This window comes from Typopeltis vanoorti, chromosome 17, assembly GCF_054136105.1.
Source record: "Typopeltis vanoorti isolate ZY-2024b chromosome 17, IOZ_Tvanoo_1.0, whole genome shotgun sequence".
NCBI lineage: Eukaryota > Metazoa > Arthropoda > Arachnida > Uropygi > Thelyphonidae > Typopeltis > Typopeltis vanoorti.
This window is the reverse complement of record NC_143565.1, coordinates 101,769-121,394: the sequence shown is the minus strand read 5'-3', so window position 1 is coordinate 121,394 and position 19,626 is coordinate 101,769. Positions and strand designations below refer to the sequence as shown.

Below are 19,626 nucleotides of genomic sequence, written 5' to 3'. Positions count from 1 at the left end.
GTTATCTGCTCCCAGGATCAACTCCGTGTCTTCTCAGTTGTAGGGTTCACTGGGTCAAACAGTTTCCCGGTACTGCGTATCATGGAAGAAGAGCAGAAAGCAACTGTCCACTTAAAAGAATACAAAACTTCATCGAGGCTTTCGCAGTTCTCGCGAATGCAACCCGAATATCGAAACTTCCAGTACGGAAACACGAAAGGCTTCCACTTTTCTAGCGAAGTGAAGCAGCTTTTGATGTTCAATCAGGCCTCAGTTCGTGAGGAAAGAATTTCTTATTTTTTTCTTTACTAATTGGGCCTTTTTTATTGGCGAACGATTCGAAGTGAAGTATCATCAGAATTCCTCGATGGCGTTTAATGAAGTTTCCTTTTTCGGATTTCTATTTTAAGTTTTTTGACCGGTCTACTGAAGACTTATCTTCAATTGTGTCCCACAAAGCAGAAACATCGTGGGATTAGCCACTACGCAAACCGGTTTCGACCTTTATTGAAGTGTCATTGGTGGGAACTGCACCAAGGAAGATACCGGGGCTGAACCGATGCATTAATTCAACAGTGGTCTCTCTTCTGGGTTTGAGCCTGCCTACAATGCATAGCAGTATACGCTTCTGAAAGTATGATTTGTATTATGGAACACCAACGCAGTTAATGTGAAGTCATCACCTGCCGTAAGGACCGATCGAAAAAATGCAGCACGCACTTGAATAAAGGACTAAACAAGAATGCAGTTTCTCGTCAAATGTAATTTATTTTGTGACTAAATGGGAAAACTTCTATTTCTTGTTCAGTTTTTTTTTTTTTTTTTCAGAATGGCGAACTTCGGTGCAAACGACGTGAAATCCGAAGGGGTGCAGCGTGCCAGAGAGGAGTCCGCTTTAAACGAATATTCGTCCGATTTGTTCGATCCGTCCGTCACGTGGGACGACATCCTCTGGCTGCGTAGCATCACGACACTGCCAATCGTGGTGAAAGGCGTGCTGACAGGTGAGTACAGCGACTGCCCGGATGGGATTCCTCTACGCTGTGACGGCTTCTCTACAACCTGCGTTTCGTTCCGAGTTGCGCGAGTGACGTGCTAGCAGTGTGCACGTGCAAGGGTCACCCAAAAGTAAAGCATCGCGGGAGGCATCACCGGCTACCCGTTCTGGCTACGTTCTGCAAGAATTATCTGGAGAAGATTAACCTTGATTTTATCGAACAAACACAAATACAGGTAACCCTCGTATAACGCGGTATTTATACAACGCAGTTTCGATATAACGCGGTCTACAAATCGCAGTAATCCTTCATCTTTTCATATATTTTTCACTGCGTGACTTAAAAATCAATTTTCTTCGTTAAATTTGATTTTTATATAACTACATATATAGCTACTTAAATAATACATATAGCTACTTATAACTACATGCCCGTATCGCGCATGTAGTTATAAGTAGCGAATTTTAGGAGAAATACCCTTTAGCACGCATGTCGTCAACTGTTTACCTGTAAAGTGTTAATTATTGTTGAAAGTTGTCTTCGTTTTCTGCCAGGAAAAATTATTAAAAATGATGTGTGTTAATCTCAAGCTGAGCACTTTATTTTCTGGTGAGTTACATACAATATGTAATGTTTTTGTTTTTTTATGTAAAAAAATATTTCTATAGTAAAAGCCCGCTTAAAGGGCTTTTGCGATATGGTTGAAAACGAAATTAGTGAATTAATTGATGAGGAAATGAATTTAAATTAGGAGGAAGTACAATTAATAGAGACGTCGAACCAAATGGCGGGGAAAGTTCTGCCCAAGATTCTGATTGCGATGATTCCGTTAAAGAATTCAGTTTAAAGAAATTAGCAGAAGGAATGGACTTGGCAAGAAAGTTAGGAAAAATATTTTACGCATAATAATCCCTCAATCGAGCGCTCCGGAAAATTCACGAGACAATTTGATATTTCGGTACACAATAAATAACGGAAAAAACTCACATAGAAAGATTATTTATTAGTATAATTTTCGCCTGTGTGTCACAGGCATCCTCAGTACATTAAGCTCAAAATTAAACACTCACTGACAATTCCAAAAAGCGCCACCTAAGGTGGCGCTTTTTGGAATTGTCAGTTAGTGTTTAATTGAGGGATTATTACTTAGGTGGCGCTTTTTGGAATTGTCAGTGAGTGTTTAATTTTGAGCTTAATGTACTGAGGATGCCTGTGACACACAGGCGAAAATTATACTAATAAATAATCTTTCTACGTGAGTTTTTTCCGTTATTTATTATTTATTGTGTACCGATATGTCTACTCACGGTTTACCTCTTTTAAAACTAATTGGATATTTGTTTAGCTCCGTATCAGCTAAAAAAAAAATCAGCTAACGCCTTTTTATTCCCGTATACGGGAGTAGGTGAGGCCATTTAGCCCTATCTAACTTTTGGAGACTGAGTGGGCAGTTCAATCTCCACTGGTACCCAATCAGAGACAGATGGCCCAAGGCTATCACTAATTAAGCGGTACGCAGTGAAGAGAGACGGCTCAAATGTGCCGCCATCTCGTGGTCCCTAACCCTAACACAATATATTTAATGTCTGAAATAATGTGGGTTCTACGGTCGATTTTCTTGAGTTTACAGGACGAAAAACCCGAGTTTCCGGGAGGATAAACCTGCTTGCCCGTGCCAGAGATCGACTAACTCGGGAACCGGTCGAAAAAAGGCTTAGAAAAATTTCCTCTAGTCGCCGACTAGACTCGAAACCAAGTCTTCCTTCGTGCGGCCAAGCGCGGCGGTGTGCAAACGCCACATCCGCTGAGCTACACAGGCTCCCCAGCTCCGCATTATGAACTTAATAAAAAAAAAAAAAAAAATCGCGGCATAGTTGTAAGCAAGGTCTTATTACTGACTTCTTGATAACTAAACCAGCCGAAATACGCAATGAGAATTATACAAATGATGTCCAAGTGACGACGACTTCCGGCCACTCTTAAATAAAGAAATAAAGAAATTCTGATTACTTGTAACATCTACGAAATATTCGTTTTGAAGACAGTGACGACGATTAAAATATGCACTTTATTAAGTGCAATGATGTTTACATACAATTTGTAATTTTATAAGTTTATACTATATATTTGTTCCATAGTTTGTATGTTTTCTTAACTTACATGAATTACAAGAATTAAATAAAAAAATATTTTTATTGGGTATGTCATTGTTGTTTATATAATTAAAAAAAAGCGATTTCCGAACCTAACCCTATTTTTTGTATGTGATCTGAGTCTCGCATAACGCGATTTATATAACGCGGCATTTCTATGGAACCTAACATACGCGTTATACGAGGGTTGCCTGTACTGTACGATCACAGATCCGACAGTGTAGTCTGGCAACGTGCCAAGAAGAGTCAATTCATGCTGAAGGGCAGTAGGAAATAAGAAGGATCTACGAATTGGTCATCAACACGCAAAATCACGTGCTTTATACGTAAAATTTTCTAACTGTTATATAAGCAAAATAGTAATTAATAATAGGTATTATTAATGAATAATAGTAATTAATAAGCAAAATAATAATGTAATAAGAACTCTTCCCACAAGATGGATTAATTACCCTATTATCGGAATGGATTCGCCTTCTTCCGACATGCGCAGAAGTGTCGAAGGGTCTCGCATCTGTGGGCGTACAGTAAAGGAGTAAGAAGGCAAATCAGTAGAGGAGAGGTGCAAGGATAATCGATGCTGTTTGGCACTTTTCTCTTAAGGTGTTCAGAGAAGTAAGCTCTTTCGCAAAGACGAGTCCTAAGAAATTCACTTCTGTTGCTACACGAATAACAAGTCTTAACTGTAGGTGAAGAGCGTGTTTCTGGCTGTAGAGTACACAGAGGCTTTTTTCTGCTGAAAACTTGAACCAAGTTAAGAGCTCAAGAAGAGATACGATGAAATAAATAAAATGCAAAGTCATCCACACATGAAGCATTACCTACGGTGGGAGGAAGCTTTCAGAGATTGCGTTAACTTAATCTCTGAAACATGTTATGCGCTTCCCACTCTGACTCGCCTGGAGAGAAAGTTTTTAATAAATACAGGGAAGGCGTCTTTTAATAATCCACATCCAAGGTTTTTCCATGTCAAAGAACACCGAAACGAGATGTCCTCTTTCAGGAATGCGTCTCTTAGACAAGTTTCTAAACGGACCAAATGGCCCACAGCAGAACGATGTCTACGAAAGCCACGTGGTGTGTTGGAGAAAGATGGACCCTGGAGAAGTCTGGATGCTACCGTTTTCTCCATCTCACAAAGACGGATGGTAAAAGATCCAGAGGGGTCAGTAACTGGTTACTTACATTCGATATTTTCTTGGTTTTGGGATGACAACAGGTAAGCACTTTTGCGTGCAGGGGGATCTTTTCTTGTTTCGAGAGATGAAATTGTAAAATTCGTACCCGAAATTTGATCAGCGCCATAACAACACTTGCTTCAGCGGCTTTCATTTTAATTTATTTTATTTTTTATCGAAATTTGTAATTTTTGAGAAAAATACCTTAAAAGCGCGCTGTCTTCATGTTGTTTCTTTATGTCACACGACTCGTTTATTTATTTTTTTCCTGCAGGTGAAGACGCTAATCTGGCTCTTGAATACGGTGCGTCCGCCATCCTCGTGTCCAACCACGGAGCGCGCCAGTTGGATGGGGTTCCTGCCTCGGTAAGTATGACATTCACACTTATTAAGGGACTACTTCTTAAGGAGGATCGTGTGGGTGCTTTTGACATCGAGTCACGATAAAGGAAACGCCGCATTTCCTTCGTGAGTGCGTCTTTTTTTTTTTTTTTTCTTCGTTCAGTTTTTCACGAGTGTGTTGTTTAAGCGGAAGCGTTTGGTGACGCCACCTTCCTATGCGCGCATTTCACTTTAAAGGGAGCCGATTGGGGGGGGGGGAGTAGAGGAGGAATAAATCCTTTTACTTTGTCTTTATTCCTTTTTTTTCGTATCTCTCTGAATATTCAATCCTACAAAATTCGCCTCGTTTCTTCCTCCTCCACTGATGCTTGCGAATCCTTCCGTTCTTCTAATTCAACCTCGTTTACTTTCAAGCGTTATCTCCATCAAAAACATTTCCGCAGCGATTAAAATTCTCTCACCCCTCGTTCTATATAAACATGCCATTCGGACGGATTACAGTAGCGCTGCATTGTATTATGTTATCATTTGGACCACTTCTTCAGTCTTAATAAAGTTCAATTATTAAGACTGAAGTCTTAATATAATTATCTACATAATTATCGACGCGAGGTTTCCGATAAATTATCCTTTCGCTAATTTCAGGCAGGGAAGGGGGTGGGTCTCACTCCTGCGAAACATGCGAACTACTTTAAAGACCAGATTATCAGGCATGATGCGTTCGTGTCATGAAGAAAGTTGTAAAGAAACTGCTTTTATATATATTCCCTCCCCCCTACACACACATTGGCATTAGCAGCAGAACTGGACAGTCCTTAGAAAGCAGAAGCTTTTGTTATTGCATAAAAATACGTGAGGCGAACGAAGCGGATGAAAGCAAAGTCATTAGACCGTGGCTGCAAAGGCCGTTCACACAACAGGCTGTTTATCTCTGCCAAAGCGAGTTGCGCATATATTTCACTTCTCTACAGAACACTGTATGGAAGAGCGTTCTGTAGAGAAGGAAACCTGCTTCAAATGACGTCACCGAGAGGAGAGGAGACGTGCTCTTACGGTTTACCTGAAAGGACAACTTGTTAAGACGGAATCGGGAGAGCGAAGGTTAGTTTTTCTCTGCACATATTAACACGTCTCCTGGGATTTTATTATGCGATCAATTTGGAAATGAAATTTCTCATTTGACGCATCAACCTTTACATGATAAACGGCAGCGGAAGTGTCGCCACTTCAAAATTGCCGCGTAAAATATCTAAAGCAGCAGCAAATACACACGGAACAATTTGCTTTGTTTCTTTCAATTTGTGACGAGCGATTTGGGGAAACCAAGACAGATGAAGCGCTAAGAAAAGATTACTCGATTCGTGATTATTTAAAAAAAAAACCGAAACGAGGGAATTTGCTAATCAGTAAAATACAGAAGAGAAATTTCACTTTATACGAAATAAAAATATAAAAAAGTGAAATAAAATCTAATTAAATAGGTAATAGAGAAAGAAAGTCTATTTTCTAAAATAGCTCGTCTCGTTTTCATTTGTTTCTCAAATAATGTTGTGTCGTTACAACATTATTTCAATTTTCTCGCGATGAATTTTGCCTGGGAAGAATTTTCCGTGAACCATTTTCCCTCCCTCCCTTTTATTATTAGTGTTCTTCTTCTTCCCATCCGACGAATAAAAGTGTTCACTTTTTGTTCCGTCAGAACTGTTTCAGTTGAATTTGTGACCGACTCTCCATATGGGAATTTTGAGAAAATGGTTCTTCCTATTCAGGTTTTTTTAGGCGCGGGTTTCTTTCTTTTTTTTTCCATTCTAATCCCCTCCCCCCCTCTCCCCAATGGCTTCACAACGTGCACCATCTCGATCGGTGTCACGAACAGCTTTCCTCCGTAGTTCGATGCCATGTAAGAAATCACACCAAAAGCTACTTTTGCACAGGTCGTGTACAACCGAGGATTTTTTTCTTTCTTTCCAGATCGAAGCCTTACCAGAAATAGTTCGCGCCGTTCGCGGCAGGTGCGAGGTGTATATGGACGGAGGAGTGAGGACAGGGACGGACGTCATAAAAGCTTTGGCGTTGGGCGCTAGGGCCGTGTTCATCGGAAGACCAGTCCTGTGGGGACTGTGCTACAACGTAAGCCATTTCTAGTAATTTTTTCTTATGCTAGTAGTATGGGATATGCTTTAAACCAAATGCTTCCGGTGGGCGTGGCATCATGAGTCAGGAATTTCCCTGAGGGCATGTGTGTCAACGGCTTCAGTTCTTGAGTTTTGGTGCGCGTATGGAATTATGGGTGATGGTAGAGATAAGGATTTTCGTTGTGATTGGTGGGACACTTTAAACCAAATGCTTCCGGTGGGCGTGGCTTCATGGGATTGGAATGTTAGGAATTTCCCTGTGGGCATATGTGTCAATGGCTTCAGTTCTTGTGTTTTGGTTCGCGTATGGAATTATGGGTGATGGTAGAGATAAGGATTTTCGTTGTGATTGGTGGGACACTTTAAACCAAATGCTTCCGGTGGGCGTGGCTTCATGGGATTGGAATGTTAGGAATTTCCCTGTGGGCATATGTGTCAATGGCTTCAGTTGTTGTGTTTTGGTTCGCATATGGAATTATGGGTGATGGTTGAGATAAGGAATCGTGTCGTGATTGGTGGTGCACTTCTGACAAGATCAAGATAAGATAAAGAATCGTGACGTAAATGTTTGTTATGAGATGTAGATAAGTGACGTCATTGTTAGTTGTAAATAAGTGACGTTATTGTTTTGAATGGGATGATTTTAGTGATTAAGGAATCGTGTCGTGATTGGTGGACACTTCCAACAAGATGGAGATCAAGATAAGATAAGGAATCGTGATGCGAATGTTTGTTGTTGTTATGAGTTTGGAATGTTTGGAATTTCGCTGTGGCTCTTCTCTGTCAGAAATATCATGTGATGATTTTGGTTCGTTTATTGCCTTGTGGGTGATATTTAGAGATAAGAATCGTGACGTTATGTGTTTGGAAATTCACAGTTTCCAGGTTTTCTGAATAATTTAATTATATGCACTCAAACATACAGTTTTTTTTCTTCTTCTATAGATGGTTGTACTAATTTTTCCAATACAATTGGGATATTTCTTTACTGTTAAAGGGGGGGAATTCTTAGAGTAAGTCGTGATGGCGACAGTTTTTCGAACTTTTCTGAATAATTAATTATATACTGGTGTCAATCAAACACAAACACACACACACACACACACACACACACACACTTTTATTTTCCATAGCTCATGTGTATTTTTTCTATATTCATATTCTAATCAACTTCATATTTTATTCATAATTCATCCGAATATTTTGATTTGTCTAAATTAAGATCACAAAGTTCAATAAATAAATAAACAAATTGTGTGTGAATTCACCGTGATTTCCAACGTATTCTTACTTAAACATACATAACACATCAAAGACACTGTTTGTTCTTTTAAGTTTACATATTTATTTAACAGATATTATTTACAATGCAATATGCAGAAATAGGAATTTATACATATCACCAATGCAAATGGTGCTTTTATTGGCATAACATTTCTTTCACATACACTTTAGACATGAAAAGTCACTAATGTGTCCATGTTGATACTCTAATATACCCTGTGATTATTCTTATGAACACAAAAAAAATCTATTCAGTATTAGAATTATGCTTACCAAAAAACATATGAACAGTGATTTGTATTACAATTATCAATTGTTATGTTCAAGTTGAAAAAAACTTACATTTCTTTCCAGAATGGGAACATCTTGGTACTCTCTAGGTTTTCTGAATATTCCGAATTGTTGATTAACATATATTCACAGAACACAAACACAAGTCTGAAAAGACATTTCACTTTTTCATTATAGGTTACTGTGGCTAACATATATTCACACCACAAAACACACAAAACATAGGAGTTGAAAGATATTTCTGTAAATAACCAGAAAAGATAGTGGACTACTTAATTTACTTTAGTATCCAATTGGTTCTCTGTATTAATTCTTTCCCACTGTTGCCCAATCTTGGTGGGAAAGTCTATGTGCCGTTTTGTTTAGGGTAGGTGTTATTTCCGGTTTCGAATTCCGACTGCTGTTAGAGTATGGAATTCTGACAAGTGAAATTATTATTATTTTTTTTTCAAATTGATTGGTTTTTCTGTATATTAGTTTTAATGGTCATATTCTAACAGAATAACTGAGCAGAATTAATAAATATATAAAGAATTTATTTTCCAACACTGTATATTTCTCATTAAGTCTTATCTTTAAGGTATCTATCTTATCCGGTTGCCTTTTGTTGTACGTAGGTGAGAAATCGTGTGTTTTGGTTCGAACTCTTGGTTTCCGTTGGGAAATTACCAATATAACTATTAATTTTACCTTCGATTCCTTGTGCTTTTAACCTATTTCTGTAAGTGGAATTTATTTATTTTATTTATTTTTTCTTTAGCGTTAGTAAATTTGAAGTAACTGATATGACACAAACAAGGTTTTGAACTCTCCGCAGTTTTTCTACAGCAATCGTTTTAAAAGTTTTTGTAACGTGTCATTGCTTTTAAAATATCTAATGGCTCTGAAAAATAACCAAACTCTAACAGTATTGGGACTTTTCAGGTGAAATCTTCACCACTAAAATTCTAGCTATTAATTTAATACCCGATTATTTCTTTTGCTTCCAAGATTTGACAGGAGTTTCTTGAAATATTTGAGGGCTTACATGAACAAATAAGACTTTTAATTCAATGAATCAAAAAAAAATTCTCTGGTTACTTTGTGGCATGAAATTTCACAAGAAAAAAAAATGTTATCTTCCTTCTTAAATTTGTATTACACATCTACGACACCCAATTTGTTCATTTAAATTTACACATTTTATTTGAATGAAATATTACTTACAAATTGTATTTACTGAATCTAACAATACAGAAAATAAATACATTGAAAAATACATCAAAGGTTCTTCCATGCTTGTGGAATGCCATCGTATGGTTTTGACAATGTGACTCTCATCTGAAATTTAATTTTTCATTTGGTATTCGTTGGGAATTTATTATTGTAGTAAAATTAAGGGTTGCATATTTATATTTTCGAATCCAATACATATACCTCTGAGAATTATTAAAAGCACAGAATCTTTCGTTATGTTTCCAAAAGCATTTAAAAGTACACGTTATGTTTTCACATTTTGGGCATCCAATTTCATTTAAATCAAGAACAGGCCTCCCTATTAACATCGCTAATGTTTTTGATTTTTCCCTTCCTTTGGCAAGTAATATATGATATTTCCATGTTGATTCTATCATCCAATTTCTTAGTTTGTCCAAAGATAGTGAACCAATTTCCCACTTCAGCTGATGGTTATATTTTATTAACCAAGAATTCTGTTTTTTAACTCTTTCAGGTAATTCTTTCCAACTACAAGGTGATTTTGTTAATGCATATCTTACACTAATTCCATCAGAAATACAAATTTCTTTAGGAAATATATTTGAGCTCTTATTCAAAAGAAATTGGCAGTCAATTATAGCAATGATAACTGAAAATTCTTATTTTTCACCCAATGTCGATTTTTCATTATCGTTTTCCTTCATTCTTCTTCTTCTTAGATTACTTCATATGGCACCACAAATAAATAGTTATTTATTATTATTATTTCACTGATTATTAGCTCTGATCGTATACTTTATGGTAACTTTCATTTACAAAATTCTAAACAATTAGAACTTTTCACAAAGAAACTTTCAAAGAATTTGTGGCTCACCCATTATTTTTCATTACCAAACACAAAACAGCAGCTGCAGTGGATGAATGATTACCTTAAGTCCAAAGTCACTCGCCTCTATGGTATTTTCTTATAGTTCTGTTTACACTTACCATGCCTACCCTGACCGTTCTTTCAAAAATGAACCTTTTGCACAGATGACTCAATGACATGTTTTTGCATACTGGTGGTTATACTGTTGGTGTGTTTTTATCTTACTTTGTGTGGGGAAAGGTAAAATTTGCATATGTGTTATCTGGAGAGTACAAACATTTTTCTATACCAAACTTTGAGTTAAAGTCACGTTTTGTGTTAATTCGTTTCTCACTCTCTCTCTCTCTCTCGCTCTCTCTCTGTAAAATAACCAAATTCTAACAGTTCGGATTTTCGATTATGTGAACGATTTGTTTTCAGATAACTCAAATAATGTCAATAGGTAGCAATAGACAATTTCTAAAATAATCAATACATGGATATTCTTTTTCAACACTTTTTTTCCATGTCCTGGCATAATTTCACAGTTATGATATTTTTTTAAATAATTAAACAGAATTGCATTAAGATATAAAGTTGTGGATTTAAATATCAAGATCTAATCAGAATAACTGAGTAAAAATTCACTGTGGAAAAACACAACAACAAAAACACACATCTTTGTTCATTTAAGTTTACAAATGAACATTTTATTTTGCTGAATACTATTTACAAGTATATTCACTGAGAAAAATTCGAAACATGTAATTACCTAAAAATATTTCACAATATTTAGTTTAGACTCTTAACATTTTCCAGAGTTCAATGAATAAAATTTTTGTTACTCACTGTTTCTTGGTTACATTACATCAAAATAGCTGGTCATGCAAAAGAATTTTTAAATCAGATACCATGATAACCACACTTCCATACATTTGATATTGTGTCAGTCTGGAAATGACACCATGCCTCCTTAAACATTCTGTGTATTCTTTTGTCAGCAAATATACACAAACAGTTTTTGTAAAATGTTCGTAAATGTCCCAAAATAAAGAATCTTTATCGAATTGGATAAAATCTTGAAATTCTAATTTTACCATTGATGAATTTAAATGATTAGCGATAATTTTTCCCATTATACAAACAGATGGTAATTCAGTTTCCAAAAATAGTAAATGATTATCAATGTCGTATATTTTTGGTGAAAATCTCTCAGCTTCTTCACAACTAATAGAAAAAACCTTACTTCCATCAGCTCCTGTAACATCAAGTATTAGTTCCCCATCTTGGCATTTCAGAATATAACACTCACTGAGGTCCATTTCGTAGTCAACTCTTCTTTGCAAGTAGCCGAGGATATCAGACCACTTCCTGCATAATTTTTCCCAAGTGGTCCTGGATAAATACATCACAATGTATGTGTCTTCTAAAATAATAATCGGTTTCCATCCTTTTAGAGCTAGGTGAAGAGTTTTGTCTTGTGCTATCTTCCTGAAGAAAGAAAATTTCAATGACTTTTGTGGCTCACCCATTATTTTACTTTACTTTACCTTCCTGGATACCAATCACCACAACACAATACGATAACTTCACAGGATGAACGAATTGTCGTAACTGCAAAGACATTTGACTCGTTTATTTTTCCTTATAGTACTGTTTACCTGATCCTTAACCCTGACTGTTCCTTCCAAAATGAAACTTTTGCACAGATAATTCACGGACATGTTTCTACTTGCTGTTGGAAAAACCATGACGACAATGACGTATGTGTGTCACCCTGAGAAAATTCCAAGGTATCTTATCTCAAAAACATCACCCACAATTCCATAGCCAAACAAAACATGACAACAATGTCATTATGTCTTTGGATATTTCTGGGGAACATATGACTCTCATTCTGTGATATCACAGAGAGTGACAGATGTCTTCCCTGCAATGCTCCCCCACCTAATCCCATCACCCTACTATCTCCCCTCCCCTCTCCTCCAGAAGATGTCTGCTCAGCCTAGTGGAGATGAGTGAGCTAATCGTTTGTGAATATCTTTTAGTGATGTCACCTCCAATTGATACTGATAACTTTTTTTGGAAAAAAAAAATAAAAAACGCGTTTTTTATGATAACTTTTTAGGAAAAAAAACGCGTTTTTTATGATAACTTTTTTGGAAAAAAATAAAAAAAACGCGTTTTTTTATTTTTTACATTATTTGAGTTATCTGAAAACAAATCGTTCACATAATCGAAAATCCGAACTGTTAGTATTTGGTTATTTTACAGAGAGAGAGAGAGAGAGAGAGAGAGAGAGAGAGAGCACCTAATTAACCCAAAATGTGACTTTAACTCTTAAAGTTTGGTATAGAAAAATGTTTGTACTCTCCAGATAACACATATACAAATTTTACGTTTCCCCACACAAAGTAAGATAAAAACACACCAACAGTATAACCACCAGCATGCGAAAACATGTCATTGAGTCATCTGTGCAAAAGGTTCATTTTTGAATGAATGGTCAGGGTAGGGCATGGTAAGTGTAAACAGTACTATAAGAAATTACCATAGAGGTGAGTGACTTTGGACTTAAGGTAATCGTTCATCCACTGCAGCTGCTGTTTTGTGTTGTGGTGTTTTGTGTTTGGTAATGTAAAAATAATGGGTGAGCCACAAATTCTTTGAAAGTTTCTTTGTGAAAAGTTCTAATTGTTTAGAATTTTGTAAACGAAAGTTAACATAAAGTATATGATCAGAGCTAATAATCAGTGAAATAATAATAATAAATAACTATTTATTTGTGGTGCCATATGAAGTAATCTAAGAAGAAGAAGAATGAAGGATAACGATAATGAAAAATCGACAGTGGGTGAAAAATACGAATTTTCACTTATCATTGCTATAATTGACTGCCAATTTCTTTTGAATAAGAGTTCAAATATATTTCCTAAAGAAATTTATATTTCTGATGGAATTAGTGTAAGATATGCATTAACAAAATCACCTTGTAGTTGGAAAGAATTACATGAAAGAGTTAAAAAACAGAATTCTTGGTTAATAAAATATAACCATCAGCTGAAGTGGGAAATTGGTTCACTATCTTTGGACAAACTAAGAAATTGGATGATAGAATCAGCATGGAAATATCATATATTACTTGCCAAAGGAAGGGAAAAATCAAAAACATTAGCGATGTTAATAGGGAGGCCTGTTCTTGATTTAAATGAAATTGGATGCCCAAAACGTGAAAACATAATGTGCACTTTTAAATGCTTTTGGAAACATAACGAAAGATTCTGTGTTTTTAATAATTCTCAGAGGTATATTTATTGGATTCGAAAATATAAATATGCAACCCTTAATTTTACTACAATAATAAATTCCTAACGAATACCAAATGAAAAATTAAATTTCAGATGAGAGTCACATTGTCAAAACCATACGATGGCATTCCACAAGCATGGAAGAACCTTTAATGTATTTTTCAATTTATTTATTTTCTGTATTGTTAGATTCAGTAAATACAATTTGTAAATAATATTTCATTCAAATAAAATGTGTAAATTTAAATGAACAAATTGGGTGTCGTAGATGTGTAATACAAATTTAAGAAGGAAGATAACATTTTTTTTTTCTTGTGAAATTTCATGCCACAAAGTAACCAGAGAATTTTTTTTTGATTCATTGAATTAAAAGTCTTATTTGTTCATGTAAGCCCTCAAATATTTCAAGAAACTCCTGTCAAATCTTGGAAGCAAAAGAAATAATCGGGTATTAAATTAATAGCTAGAATTTTAGTGGTGAAGATTTCACCTGAAAAGTCTCAATACTGTTAGAGTTTGGTTATTTTTCAGAGCCATTAGATATTTAAAAGCAATGACATGTTACAAAAACTTTTAAAAAGATTGCTGTAGAAAAACTGCAGAGAGTTCAAAACCTTGTTTGTGTCATATCAGTTACTTCAAATTTACTAATGCTAAAGAAAAAATAAATAAAATAAATAAATTCCACTTACAGAAATAGGTTAAAAGCACAAGGATTCGAAGGTAAAATTAATAGTTATATTGGTAATTTCCCAACAGAAACCAAGAGTTCAAACCAAACCACACGATTTCTCACCTACGTACAACAAAAGGCAACCGGATAAGATAGATACCTTAAAGATAAGACTTAATGAGAAATATACAGTGTTGGAAAATAAATTCACATATACTTTATATATTTATTAATTCTGCTCAGTTATTCTGTTAGAATATGACCTTTAAAAGTAAAATACAGAAAAACCAATCAATTTGAAGGAAAAAAAAATAATTTCACGTATCAGAATTCCATACTCTAACAGCCATCGGAATTTGAAACCGGAAATAACACTTACCCTAAACAAAACAGCGCATAGACTTTCCCACCAAGGTTGGGCAACAGTGGGAAAGAATTAGTACAGAGAACCAATCGGATACTAAAGTAAATTAAGTAGTCCACTAGCTTTTCTGGTTATTTACAGAAATATCTTTCAACTCCTATGTTTTGTGTTTTGTGGTGTGAATATATGTTAGCCACAGTAACCTATAATGAAAAAGTGAAATGTCTTTTCAGACTTGTGTTTGTGTTCTGTGAATATATGTTAATCCACAATTTGGAATATTCAGAAAACCTAGAGAGTACCAAGATGTTCCCATTCTGGAACGAAATGTAAGATTTTTTTTTTTAACTTGAACATAACAATTGATAATTGTAATACAATAATCACTGTTCGTATGTTTTTTGGTAAGCATAATTCTAATACTGAATAGTTTTTTTTGTTTTCATAAGAATAATCACAGGGTATATTAGAGTATCAACATGGACACATTAGTGACTTTTCATGTCTAAAGTGTATGTGAAAGAAATGTTATGCCAATAAAAGCACCATTTGCATTGGTGATATATGTAAATTCCTATTTCTGCATATTGCATTGTAAATAATATCTGTTAAATAAATATGTAAACTTAAAAGAACAAACAGTGTCTTTGATGTGTTATGTATGTGTAAGTAAGAATACGTTGGAAATCATGGTGAATTCACACACGATTTGTTTATTTATGTATTGAACTTTATGATCTTAATTTAGACAAATCAAAATATTCGGATGAATTATGAATAAAATATGAAGTTGATTAGAATATGAATATAGAAAAAATACAGATGAGCTGTGGAAAAAAAAGTATGTGTGTGTTTGAGTGACACCAGTATATAATTAATTATTCAGAAAAGTTCGAAAGACTGTCGCCATCACGACTTACTCTAAGAATTCCCACCCTTTAACAGTAAAGAAATACCCCAATTGTATTGGAAAAATTAGTACAACCATCTATAGAAGAAGAAAAAAAAACTGTATGTTTGAGTGACATAGCATATAATTAAATTATTCAGAAAACCTGGAAACTGTGAATTTCCAAACACATAACGTCACGATTCTTATCTCTAAATATCACCCATAAGGCAATAAACGCACCAAAAACATCACGTGATATTTCTGACAGACAAGCGTCCCAGCGAAATTCCAAACATTCCAAACTCAATAACAACAAGAAACATTTGCGTCATGATTCCTTATCTTATCTTGATCTTGATCTTGTCAGAAGTGCACCACCAATCACGACACGATTCCTTATCTGAACCATCACCCATAATTCCATACGCGAACCAAAACACAACAACTGAAGCCATTGACACATATGCCCACAGGGAAATTCCTAACATTCCAATCCCATGAAGCCACGCCCACCGGAAGCATTTGGTTTAAAGTGTCCCACCAATCACAACACGAATCGTTATCTCTATCATCACCCATAATTCCATAGGCGAACCAAAAAAAAACACCCACAATTCCATACGCGAAGAAAAAAAATAACCCACAATTCCATACGCGAACCAAAAATATCACCCACAATTCCATACACGAACCGAAACTCAAGAAATGAAGCCATTGACACACATGCCCTCAGGTAAATTCCTGACTCATGATGCCACGCCCACCGGAAGCATTTGGTTTAAAGCGCATCCCATTTTACTTATGCTTGAAATTCTTCATCACTTCCTCAAATCAAATTAGCAAACATCACACGTATTTGGTGGCCCTTCGTTTCGTGACATGTTTCAATTTGAGGGTCTCGTGCGAAGGAAAGAAGGAGGTTTCCTCCTTCCAGAAACTCAGTTTTTCTTCCATGTAAACGGACAGTCTGGCCAGAAGAACTCGCGCAGGTCACATAATACACACGCCAGACAACACCGCACAACCTTCGTCGCTTCTGCTGCAATTCCAGACAAGCTGAACCCGACTCTTTCACCAACGCAGTCCTGTACGAATTCTCTCCGTCTCTAGACGATTGTCCTATTTCACAACACTCGTTCTTTTTCTCATCTGCGGACGAAACTGCTTCCGTATGAAATAAAATCGGGTTTAATTACAAGAAAATTTTGTAAACAGGACAGCGGAGGTTCTGCGCGGTACCCAGATGTTGCAGTGGGTATCAAGGCTTGTTGCGAAATAATAAGAATAATCTTTTAGGTGCACCCCCTTAGAAACGCGAGGGTTTGGACAGCGAATATTAATGTGCGCAAGTGCACAACCTTCTTTTCCACTAACTTTTAACAACACACACACAATAGTGTTGCAAAGTTGTTCTAAACGCACTTCTTCGTTAATACTCTGATGAAACCGGTCCTGTGCTATAAGAACGATGACTTAACTGTTTTAATGTCAGTCGATAGAAACAAACACACCTAACGGAAGAAACGGCTTCGCAATCGCTTTCAAATCACAACTAGGATTGCGGCTTCCCCGCCACGCGTTTCAAAGTGTTTACAGAAATATGTGACAAAAACGCACACAATCGTGACGGACACATCCGAAGTGTGACACAGTCCCGATGACAGGACAGGAAAGCACTTTACCGTAATTGCAATAAAATCGAAATGCCTTCAAAAATACTTCCGATGTGTTCTGAAAAACCACGTGCTTCAACTACCGATGATTACAAAGTACTGTTCATTGGCGACGAATTCAATCTTTTAGTACTCGCACATTTCTATACTCGTGTATTAGATTTATGTGCATCTGATGCACGAGATATTTATAGATTATTCATTTGAGATCGACCATGAATTCATTTGGACTGTCGAAACACGCCCTTCTTACACATTTGGCAGACCTGCATAATCACTTTTTCTTTCTTGCTCTTTTTAGGGAGAAGAAGGAGTGAAGAGCGTTTTGGACATATTAAGGAAGGAAGTGGACACGGCCATGGCCCTCTCAGGTATTTATCTCACTGCGTTCACATTACATTAATGGGGGATCAAACCGTTTCCTAAAGAGGGTCAATATTCAATAGTTTTCGTTTTCTGTCTCATTTATTTCAGTTTTTTTTTTTTTTTTGGAGGGGGGCGGTGGTGCAAGCAGGCTTTCGTTGTAACCGAAGATATTAGGATAATAGCGGTTTCTCAAACAGGTCTTAATATTCTCGGATGGCGAATTACACGAGCGGTATTTGCTCGGAAGAGAATGACTGGGAATGGAAGGAGCAGGGGGAGGGAGGGGTCGAGGAGTACTATGACTAAGGGAAGGGCTACTCGAATGATTCTTTGCTGAAAACTGCACAGAAGTTTCTTTCTGCGCGATTCGAGTGCAAGCTTCGCACAGCGGATTCATGGAACAGCGAAATCAGGGTTAGCGGTGAGGGTGAAAAATAATTTTTGAGCGACCTAGCGAGGGGTGTAAAGTAAGCTTGTTGCAAAGGAAGATGATAAGCAAAGCTCTTTCTCATCGAAGGACGGAACACTGATTTTTTAAAGTTGCCTTCTACCCTATCAACCAGATCTCCGATCTCCTGAAACCTTCTAAATCTCACTACCCACCTCTTAAAAACGCGGTGTCTACAAGATCAGCTGTAACTGTGGTTTTCACGATACAGGACAGACAGGAACACCAAGAGGTACAGGGATACTTGAAGGACGTCGATACCGGAGGAAAATGAAAATCAGAACTGGCAGCAACTGAAACCAAACATCAAGTAGTATGGCAACAAACAAAAATGCTTCATATAAATTATACGTTTTCCTGAAAAAATCAGCTGAAGTGATCAAACATCCTGAACAGCAACGAAAACGAGGTATGATTTCACATCAAGTCTGGTTTTCTCAAATTCAACACGACTCGCACGTAGTTGGCAGTAGACCACGACACAGCATAGAATGTGCGCCTTCTATTCTTATTCTTGTTCAAAGATTCTCGTCATGCACATTACCTGTCATTACCGTTTTTTTTTTTTTTTTTTCAGTTTATTCAAGATTTCTCTTGATGTGAAACAAAAGTTTTCACGAAACTACTAGACTGGTCAATAAAAAATTATTACTATATCCCATTTGGTTCGTTCTTGTGGATTTGTGTTATGCTCCTCCACAGAAGCCTACGCAACTAAATCCGATTATTCGGTTCTGGATTTTTATCGAGACCAGAAGCGACGCTGTGCTGAAGTGACGCATTTTACCAACGAATAGCATAAACATTTTAAAAATGCTGCGTTAACAGCTGTTTTTAACACGATGAAGTATTAAATTGAGGGGATAATAAATCCATCATTTACGATGAAGTATGTTTAGAAAGAACTTCTCTCATTAGTTGATTCCACGTGCATATGTGGAATCAACCATTTTGTTAGCGATTTCTTTCCACTTCCATCAATCTGTAGCTTTGAATAGCATTGTAATCAACACGAAGGAGCCTCCTTAAAGGAGCCTTTGATTGATCCCAGGAAGCTGCCTCGGCGAGTATGCTGACTAATGTGTTCTTTCTGTTTCAGGGTGTGCCAAACTGAGCGACATCTGTCGACAGCTCGTTGTCAGGGAGGATTACTACTCGAGACTATGAGGAGTGACCGGAGAGGGCTGCCGAAGAATAGCGAACAGATTCGCTTAATGTATGATTAGCTTCGTCTGCAACAAAAAGCTGTCCAATAAAATTATTTCTGCTTCTTCACTGGCTCTTATTATTTCATCTGTTTGCGTGCGCGCGAGAGAGAGAGAGAGAGAGAGAGAGCTTTGAATTCGCAGCGGAAGAAATACTACTGGTCTTAATAGATACTGATCATCTTCTGTTGATGATCGTCACCTCGTTGTAAAGCTTTCCTGTTATCCCTAGAGCAGGAACCAGCAAACTACGATCCTCGGCTCGAATCCAGTCCATCACCTATTATTATTCG

The 19,626-nt window shown here is 36.6% G+C and overlaps 1 protein-coding gene across 2 annotated transcripts in view; it reads left to right on the top strand.

Moving 5' to 3' along the window:
• LOC150097086 (2-Hydroxyacid oxidase 1-like) overlaps positions 1-19,403 on the top strand; it is a 35,782-nt gene extending 16,379 nt beyond the window's left edge. Inside the window, exons 4-8 of one of the 2 annotated variants that reach the window (XM_090407410.1) lie at positions 808-983; positions 4,583-4,674; positions 6,622-6,780; positions 17,616-17,685; positions 19,228-19,403. In XM_090407410.1, the coding sequence (XP_090263536.1) occupies positions 808-983; positions 4,583-4,674; positions 6,622-6,780; positions 17,616-17,685; positions 19,228-19,295 (565 nt within the window). In that variant the 3' untranslated portion in view covers positions 19,296-19,403. The remainder of the gene's footprint in view (positions 1-807; positions 984-4,582; positions 4,675-6,621; positions 6,781-17,615; positions 17,686-19,227) is intronic. The other variant, XM_090407411.1, reaches the window with a different exon arrangement.
• Positions 19,404-19,626: the final 223 nt, after the last annotated feature.